Source organism: Petromyzon marinus, unplaced genomic scaffold, assembly GCF_048934315.1.
Source record: "Petromyzon marinus isolate PM22_M1 ecotype Great Lakes invasive population unplaced genomic scaffold, UKy_Petmar_22M1.pri1.0 PM_Scaffold_169, whole genome shotgun sequence".
NCBI lineage: Eukaryota > Metazoa > Chordata > Hyperoartia > Petromyzontiformes > Petromyzontidae > Petromyzon > Petromyzon marinus.
In genome coordinates this window covers 100,612-109,929 of record NW_027423134.1, presented here as the reverse complement: position 1 = coordinate 109,929, position 9,318 = coordinate 100,612, and the positions used below count along the sequence as shown (strand labels likewise).

The window sequence follows — 9,318 nt, the reverse complement described above, 5'->3', positions numbered from 1 at the left end:
CATTGTGTTGGTAGGATTGGTGTTGGTAGGGTTGGTGTTGGTAGGGGGAGTGGTGTTGGTAGGAATAATGGTGTTGGTATGGTTGGTGTTGGTAGGGTTGGCGTTGGTAGGGTTGGTTTTGGTAGGAGTGGTGGTGTTCGTCGGAGTAGTTGCGTTTGGTAAGGGTAGCGGTGTTGGGAGGGGTGGTGGTGTTGGTAGGTGTGCGGATTCTAAAGGTGGTGGAGTTGGTAGGAGTGGTGGAGCAGGCATTGATCCGGGCCATGAAGAGTGGTCTCTTTGCCCTCATGATCACGAGGCGGGACTCACGCTCAGCTGGGGTGATGATGTGGGAAGGAGTGGTGGTGAGGGTAGAGGAAGTGATGGTGGTCAGGGTTGGGTTAGTAGAGGAGGTAGTGTTAGTAGGTGTGTGGTTGGTAGAGGTGGTGGAGTTGGTAGGAGTGGTGGAGCAGGCATTCATCCAGCCATGAAGAGTGATCTCTTTTCCCTCATGATCATGAGGCTGGACACATGCTCAGCTGGGGTGATGTGGGTAGGGGTGGTAGTGAGGGTAGAGGAGGTAATGTTGGTAAACGTGGGATTGGTCAAAGTGGCGGAGTTGGTAGGAGCGGTGGAGTTGGTGATTGAGCTGGTAGGGGTAATTGAGCTTATTTTAGTGCGGCGGGCATTGATGCGGGCCATTATCATGAGGTGACACCACTCACACTCAGCTGGGATGATGGTGTTGGTCCGGGTGGTAGTGAAGGTGGAGAAAATGCTGTTGGTAGGGTTTGTAGGGGTGGAAGGGGTGGTGGTGTTAGTCAGGATAGTATTGGTAGAGGTGTTGGTATTTAAAAGTGTGATGGTGTTAGTCGAGATAGCGGTGTTTTTCGGGGTGGGGTTTGTCATGGTGGTGTTGGTAGGAATGGTGGTGTTGGTAGGAGTGGTGGTGTTGGTAGAAGTGGTGCTGTTGGTGGGTGCGCTGGTAAGTGTTGGTGAGCTATTCATCATGGAGCAGCCATCCAGTTGAGTCTTTAGGGATCTATGGGTCCTCTTGATTTTCATGGGGTGGCACTTGCTCCGAGCCAATTTCCTCTCATGTAGCGGCTTCGGTAAACTCGTCTGCGCTGCGATGACTTCTGTTTAAAACCGGAAACAAAATCATTATGAGAGGCAAGAGATTGCAGTCTCCTTCTTCCCCTGTTGGTCACTCCACTCAAATATGTTTTTTTCACTTGCCATCTGCCACACCACCACCATTGATTGAGCACGAGTGTTGTACCTGCCTTTCAGTGGCAAATATCGGACAACTATTTGTAATCCACCAACATGAACAATGTGTGCTTGTAATAAATGTGTGCGACTTTGTCGAGGATGTGAGTGTGATTTTTTATTGTTTGTTGTTGTAACGTTCTAACCTGCCTCTCCTGTACATCTGTGAAAAATAGCTTAATAGCTCATCGGATTCTTCCAGTATAAATATTCTGATTCTGATTTGTGTCATCTATGCATGTGAGATTATGACATTTGCCTGAGTGATCTATATCCATGATGCCTCTCTGGGTGTGGTGTCTCTGTTGTGGTGTCCTGCTGATGTTCTATGTTACAGTGACGCCAGCATACTCTCTCTCTTATTAGTGGATTCTTCAGCCAGACTCTTAGGCTGGTAATGGTGATCCCCGCGCTCTCCACGTCGTAAGTGATGGCCACCGGCCCACTGTGCAGCATCTTTATCAAGGTCGTCCACCTTGAGGGAGACGGGTATTCTCCATCTTGGGGAACCGTCATCTGTGGTGCCGCCGCAGCGGAGCCGCTCCAGCGGAGCCGTGCCCACCGCCGCGACGCCGTCACCGATGCCTCGGATTTCCCGCCACTCTCCCGGGGCTGGTGCCTTCTCAGACGTCCGCGTTTTGCCCACTGCACAGTCGTGAGGCCGCCGCAGCAGAGCCGCTCTGCCGAGGCCGTGCCCACCGCCGTGAAGCTGCCACCGGGGGATGCCGACGCCAACGCGGTGCACCCTCGCCACCCCCCCTCCCCCCGCACGAACGCACACACGCCCCACGTAGAGCCAGGAGGGGAGGTCACCCGGCCGATAGGTTTTTTTTCCAGAAGTCCCTAATGGGATCGATCTTCATGGTTTCCTGCGGCCGGGAAATTGGGCGATCTTCCCCCTGTAGCTGACATGCACTGCGGCGCCGGGACCTAATATTAAAGTTGCATGGTCACGGCAAGGGCCATCGAGCCACCGCGAGTGGAACCACACACACACAAGCACGGGTCAGTGGACTGGTAGCGGGAGAACAGAGAGCGGATGTCGGAGAGATCACTGCGGCGACATCACCCGAGTTGGGATCCGGGTATCGAAGGGTGGGAAAATCCGAGCCCCTGATTGGACGGGAGGCCAAGGGAGCGAAACGGCGAAATTCCTTTGTTGTAGGTGGGATAAAGGGAGGGGGATTCAGGTAGCAAGGCAGTTCTTCAAGATCATCGCGGTCCACGCAGGAGGGGAGTTAGCCGTTCGAGACGTCCGCGTGATGCACTTCAGCGCAGCCAGGCTCAACCCTCTACTGATCGCTTTTCTACAGCTTCCAGCGCAGCAGAGTGGAAGTACACGTGAGTAAGAGAGAGAGGTAAGTTTGGGCTATTTGATCGAGGGTAGAAAGCAGAGCGATAGGCAGAGGAAATACAGTCTAGGATCTCAAGGGGAATAGGCTGACATCCACTGACCCACACAATTACGCGTAGCTTAACGGGTTGCTTGCGGTAAATAAAATAACTGGTAGGGGAATAAACTGTTTCGTGTGCTCCTTTGGAGGGTGAAGAGGAGGGTGGAGAGTGTTTTGTGTTCGCGCGCACACGCGGCTGTTTGCGGCGAATAAAGGAGTAGAGCGTGCTTGGTGTCCGTACCTGTACGATCGTTTACAGTATTGTTCAGCACGCGCGTGCCTACACGACTATTTTTGGTGGTGCCCAGCGCTCGCGTACCTGCGCAATCGCCTACAGTAGCGGTTTGCACTCACGTGCGTGCGCGGTTTACAACGAGGTTGAGCTTTCATTTGTGACCAGGTTCCATCTGAAAAATAAGTTAGTACCTCAGTGGGCTTTGACTGGTATGATGGGGGTGTTCTTGATTTGAAGCTTTCGTGACTGCAGGAATCCATACTCTTTGGTTCTTTCGGCAAAGTCACGTAGGTATAAAATCAAATAAATCAGTCTGCCTCAGCAGCAGACCATGCTTTCCCCACCCGATGATGGACGCTTGTGTTGCACCCGAAACATCGTGATTTACTTTATTTTATACCTACGTGACTTTACCGAAAGAACCAAAGAGTATGATGGGGCTGGTTTAGTTTTATTTGTTTGTGTTTGGGTGATTTGTTAACCTTTCTTGTACTTTGCACTATTACATGTTTTTGTAGTATTTGTTGTTGTAACGTTCTTACCAGCCCCTACCGGACATCTGTGAAAAAGAGCTTTATAGCTCATCGGATTCCTCAACCATTAAAAAATATTATTGTTCTGACTCTACTGGCTAGGGGACATTGTTCTGTCCGCACCAGCGCAACTCACCAACGCCGCACAAGGACAGCTGAGTCCAGCACATGTCCCAAATGCCACGCTGCCAGTAACAAAAAACACCCTTAAAGTTGCAGTGGATAATTTTTAAGTATACTTAATTGAGCAAGGTGTTTGCTTGTTCCAAATGACATATGCGACTTTGTCTAGGATGTGTGCGTGGATGTGATATATACTTGTGTGTGTGGTGTATGCGAGTGAGATTCTTATATCTGCACGAGTGATCTGTACGCGTGATGCATCTCTGCGTGTGGTGTCTCTGCATGTGGTGTATGTCACGGTGCCACGCTGATGGCCTGTGTGAGCGTGAAGTCGGCACTCACCACTGCATTCTTCAGCCGCCACTCCGAGGCTGAGGAGGGTGATCCCCGCGCTCGCCACCTCGTAGGCGATGGCCACCGGCCCGCTGTGCAGCATCTCCATGAAGGTCGTCCACCCTGAAGGAGCTGGGTCGTCGTCTTCTCCTCCTCCTTGGGGAACCTCCATGCCATGGCTGGGAGAGGAAGCGACTCGAGGCACCCTCTCGGCTTCGTGACCTGTGAGGCGGTTGCTGATGTGGACGGCCACGGTCGCTTTGGTGAGAGGTAGAGGCTGTCCGGCCTGTGGCAGTTGGACCTCCCAGGCTCCCCTCAGCTTAACCAGCCAGTTAGGGGAGAAATTCTTCTCCTCCGTGGGCACAGACGCGAGGAACGCGGAGCTCGCCACGAGCAGCGTCACGAGGGTGCGTGAAGTACTGCGCAGCCCGTGAGCCTCCATGGTGACTGCTACGAGAGAGGCTCCAGGAGGCTTCGTGCAGAGAGGCGCTCCTCAGCAGGCAGCTTGCAGCGTGGCTCTAGCGGCACACTGGGTGGAAGCGGGTGTGACGTCACGGCCCGAGGGCGGATGTGTGTTGTGTCTCATCTGTGTGTGTCTGTATGTCTGTGTGTGTGTCTGAGTGTTTGTGTGTATGTCTGTGTATCTGTGTGTGTATCTGTGTGTTTGTGTGTGTCTGTGTGTGTGTGCGGTAGTGTAGTGATTAGCGCGCTGTGCTATGAACCTAGCGACCCGGGGTTCGATTCCTGCTCACGGCCACCAACACTGGTGTCGTGTGCCGTGCCGGTCTTCGTAGGTGCTGCTCGTTATGGCTACAAGGGGAGGCCCAGGAGTGGTTGAGGTAATCGTCAGCAGTGTTGGTGGCCGTGAGCGGGAGTCGAACTTGGAGGGCAGCGTGGCATTCACTGCAACAACACCGCCCGCGCTCCGACTGGTACACGGTCCGAACAGTGCAGAGTGCACATAATTCGCGGCGTCTCTCGCACGGTCCGGGTCTCTGTGTGGAGAGCGGGAGACGAAGGCGAGGATCACACAGGGTAGAGGGTGCACGTCGGCACTGCTTCCCACGTCACAACACGAGTCACGTCACATCACAGACTCATCCTCACCGTGAACCAACATCATCAACACAAACCCACATCTTCTTAGTTCTTTCGGTAAAGTCACGTTGAAGGGAAACAATGAAATAATAAAATATATATAAAACAATAACAATTTTCACGACGTTTCGACCATAACACAAACGGTCGTCATCAGGTGTGTCGGTTTGCATGAATTTATTTATTTTCAAATGGTGTATTTATTTATTTATAAAAAAAAACGTTAGCGCCACGTGCAGCGATTTGGCAGTTTATTTAGAAGAACTAGTCCATCTATGTTCTGAAAAGAGGAGGGGGGAGACGACAAATTTTAATGTATGCTGTCTGAAAGCCACTTTAAGCGTGAACAATCAATTAAGACCTGAAATGGTTTATCAAATCTTTCCAATGCTAAGCCAGAATCCATCTTCTCGGTTGAAATTGTCCCTGTGCTTGTATATGTGGATAGCCCTTCACTTGGAATGGAACTTTCTACAAACAAACTGAGGGCACCCCAATGGGCTCCCCCCTATCTCCGGTTATAGCTAACATTTTCATGGAGAAATTTGAGACTGACGCCATCCAGACTGCCACTGCGCCCAACATTATGGAAGAGGTACGCGGATGACACTTTTGTCATCTGACCACATGGCCGGCCTGCTCTAGACCAATTCTTCGACCACATCAATTCCATACACCCAGCCATCAGATTTACCATGGAAGTCGAAAAAGATGGCAAGCTACCTTTTTTGGATGTCCTAATTAAAAAGAGAGCTGATGGTTCAATGAGCCACTCTGTCTACAGGAAAGCTACCCATACGAATGCTTATCTGAAACCGGATTCCCATCACCATCCATCACAGAAGAATTCTCTCATCAAGACTCTGTATCATAGAGCCCAATGCATATCCGACCAGGAACACATAGGCAGTGAACTCAAGCACGTACACCAAGCTCTTAAGGCTAATGGTTACTCCGACTATACAATCTGCAAAGCTATCACTCAAACCATGAAGAAGTACCCTCTTGAGGAGCCTTTCAAAACCATCACTTTACCCTACATTGCGGGGATCACAAAAAAGATCTCCAAAATCTTGAATAAACACAAGATCCAGGTCCGTTTCAACACATTACATAAAATCCGTGATCTGGTTCCGTCTGTAAAAGATATGATTCCGGGCATACAATACCCTGATATCTACAAACTAAGTTGCCTCTGTGGTAGTAGTTACATTGGAGAAACCAAACGCCATGTCTCGGACCGCATTCGTGAACACAAAGGAGACCTTAAACACGGTAGGACCAACACCTCGGCCGTGGCAGATTATTGTTATAATTCAGTAGGCTCACATGACATTGACTTTTCCAAGACAGAGGTTCTTTGTAAGCCATCTGGCTACCATGAGAAATTCGTTCATGAGGCTATCCACATATACAAGCACAGAGACAATTTCAACCGAGAAGATGGATTCTGGCTTAGCAATCATTGGAAAGATTTGATAAACCATTTCAGGTTTTAATTGATTGTTCACGCTTACAGTGGCTTTCAGACGGCATACAATGATTGTTTCGTCTCCCCCCTCCTCTTTTCAGAACATAGATGGACTCGTACTTTTAAATAAACTGCTAAATCGCTGCGCGTGGTGCTAACGTTTTTTATAAATAAATAAATACACCGTTTAAAAATAAATACATTTATGCAAACAAACACACCTGATGACGACCGTTTGTGTTATGGTCGAAACGTCGTGAGAATTTTATTGTTTTATATATATTTTATTATTTTATTGTTTCCCTTCAACGTGACTTTACCGAAAGAACTAAGAATATGAATTACTGCAGTCACGAAAGCTTTAAATCACAAACCCACATCATTAACACGGACCCACATCATTAATAAGAAACTCACATCAACGCGAGGTTACATCTTTACCACTCACCCACAACACTGGACATCTGTGAGAAAGAGCTGTATAGCTCATCTGACTCCAGTATAAATATTCTGATTCTGACATGAACTCACATCGTCACGACTCACTCACAACACACCACCATCACTATCAGTAACACCACTAACGCCACCACTCCTCCTGCCAGTACACTACACAGACACACACGTCCTCACCACTCACATCACCACTCACCTACAGTTCCTCACTTCCTCCAGAGAGTCGCTGCTTCTGTCGTCTCGGTGCTTCTCTACCGCCACATGTGAGAAAAAAGATCGACAGAAGCAAGTGGGGGCGGGGCTCGGTGATCACGCCCTCAGTGACGCAATATCCTGTGAGCCCCTCCCCCCCAGCACCTTCCCCCCCCCTCTACGCCCCCTCCCCCACTCACACCGCCAAAGACAAAGCTCCCGCGTATTTAGCCTTAACAGAGCACTCCTAACAACAACCTCACCACTAACAACGCCACCACCAATAACAACGCCACCACCAATAACAACCCCACCACCAATAACAACCCCACTACCACTAACAACCCCACCACCACGAACACCACCACCACTACTACCACACCACCACTAATACACAGTTCTGATCCACACCTCAGCTGCTCCCACACACGCGATGCTTCTGCTGCTCTCTCTACTTCCGCTTCCGCCGGTGAACGTGGCGCCAACTTCTGAAGCGGTTCGCTGCCTGGGCCTCCTCTGGGTCGACTCAGCCTGAAGGTGAGAACCTCGCATGGTGTGGACACCTCAGCAGTGGTGGAGGAGAGACAAAGGCGGCCCACAGCCGTAGGCTTCTAAACAGCTGCTGGGCTCACGGCATCGGTTCAAGCAGAGCCCGGCTCTGCTGCTGAGGCACTGAAGGTTGAAAGCGGTCCAGAGTGGCGCTCGAGTTGAGCCATTGCTGCTGATGAGAGGCTGATGGGATCAGTCAAATATACTTTTTTATCTTTGCAAGGAAGGGTTTATTGTGAAGGAGGCGAATCGCGTGCTGGCGGAGGAGGCCTCCACTAGACGCCGCTAATTAGGGTATTTGGTCTACTCTTCCACGCTGATCTCCACGTTTTGGAGCAAGGTGGGCGTACCCACACTTTACCCCACCACATGCGGGTCGTTAGCTCACTGGACTTGCACTGCAGAGGTGCAGGTTCGATTCCATCGCCCACACACCCACCCACTCACTTGCCCACTCACCAACTCACCCACTAACCCATCTATTCACCCACCCACAGGGACATGTGGAGACACGGAGACACATGGACACACGGATACATAGAGCCTTGATAAAGTGGTTGTGTAGGTGGTGTTAGAGTATCAGCATCAATGTGGTTGTTGTGGTTATGTTGCTTGTTATGGTTGTGGTGGTTGAGGTGATGTTGGTTGTGGTGGTTTTGAATGTGGTGGCAGTGGTTATAGTTGTGGTTGTATCGCTGGTTGTAGTGGTGGTTCAGGTTTTAGTTGTGGTGTAGGTGGTTATGTTGGTTGTTATGGTGCTTTTGGTTGTGGTAATAATTGCGGTTGTGGGGGGTATATTTTTTGTGGCTATAGTTGTGTACGTGGAGGTTGGGGTTTTCATGGTTATAGTTACAGTTGTGGTTATGTTATTGTTGTTGTTATACTTGGGGTTGTGGTTATAATTGTGATTGTGGTACAAGTTGTGATGGTTATGTTATGTTTTTGTGGTTATAGTTGTGGTGAAGGTGGTTATGTTGGCTTTCATGGTTGTTGTATGTGTAGGGAGCAGTAGAGTAGCGGTTGAACGCCACGCCACGGACCCGAGAAAGTTCGATTCCCGCTCACGGCCAACACCAGTGACGATCATTTGAACCAGTCCAGGGCTTCCCCTACGTCGACTCTGCCTGAAATGAGTACCTGTTGTGGTGTGTAATAAACATCGCCACTCGGGAGACAAAGACGGTCGGGTGTAGTGCTGGCCACCCACCTGCTTGTGTTCCACACTGCGGGTCTCCATAGGTACTCGCTAACAGAACTTGCCCCAACAGTCTGTTATAGGCTATAGAATAAATCTTTGTCTTTTGTTGTTGTATGTGTGTTGAACTTCTTTCGCACCATATGTTGCCACCTGTGATAACCGGAAATGCGGTTATAGTTGTAGTGGTTATATCATGGTTGTGGTTTTAGTTGTGTCTGGTTTTAGTGCTTAGAGTTGTGGTTATAGATATGGCTATAATTGTGGTTATTGTTGTGGGTGTGGTTATAATTGTAGTTGGTTTTGGTTATAGTTGTGGTTATAGTGGTTATGGTTGTTGGGTATGGTTGTGGCTGTGGTTACATTTGTGGTTACATTTGTGGTTGAATTTGTAGTTCTAGTTGTGGTTGTTGGTTTGTGGTGGTGAGGCTGGTGCAGGTGGTGGGTTGGAGGCCACGTTCCCTGCCCATGCAGTTCCAACAGCGATGGCT

The 9,318-nt window shown here is 49.8% G+C and overlaps 1 protein-coding gene across 3 annotated transcripts; it reads right to left on the bottom strand.

Annotated features, from left to right (window-relative positions):
• Positions 1–438: 438 nt before the first annotated feature.
• On the bottom strand, positions 439–8,262 carry LOC142922774 (uncharacterized). 3 transcript variants are annotated; one of them, XM_076063638.1, is made up of 4 exons: positions 7,495–8,262; positions 7,088–7,142; positions 3,876–4,861; positions 439–1,115 (listed from the first exon to the last, which is right to left on the bottom strand). In XM_076063638.1, the coding sequence occupies exons 3-4, from the start codon at positions 4,306–4,308 to the stop codon at positions 454–456; spliced, it is 1,095 nt and encodes a 364-aa protein (XP_075919753.1). In that variant the 5' UTR covers positions 4,309–4,861; positions 7,088–7,142; positions 7,495–8,262; the 3' UTR covers positions 439–453. The 3 variants fall into 3 exon arrangements, with proteins under 3 accessions (XP_075919753.1, XP_075919754.1, XP_075919752.1); XM_076063639.1 differs by having other exon boundaries at positions 7,088–7,137; XM_076063637.1 differs by lacking the exon at positions 7,495–8,262 and having other exon boundaries at positions 7,088–7,253.
• Positions 8,263–9,318: the final 1,056 nt, after the last annotated feature.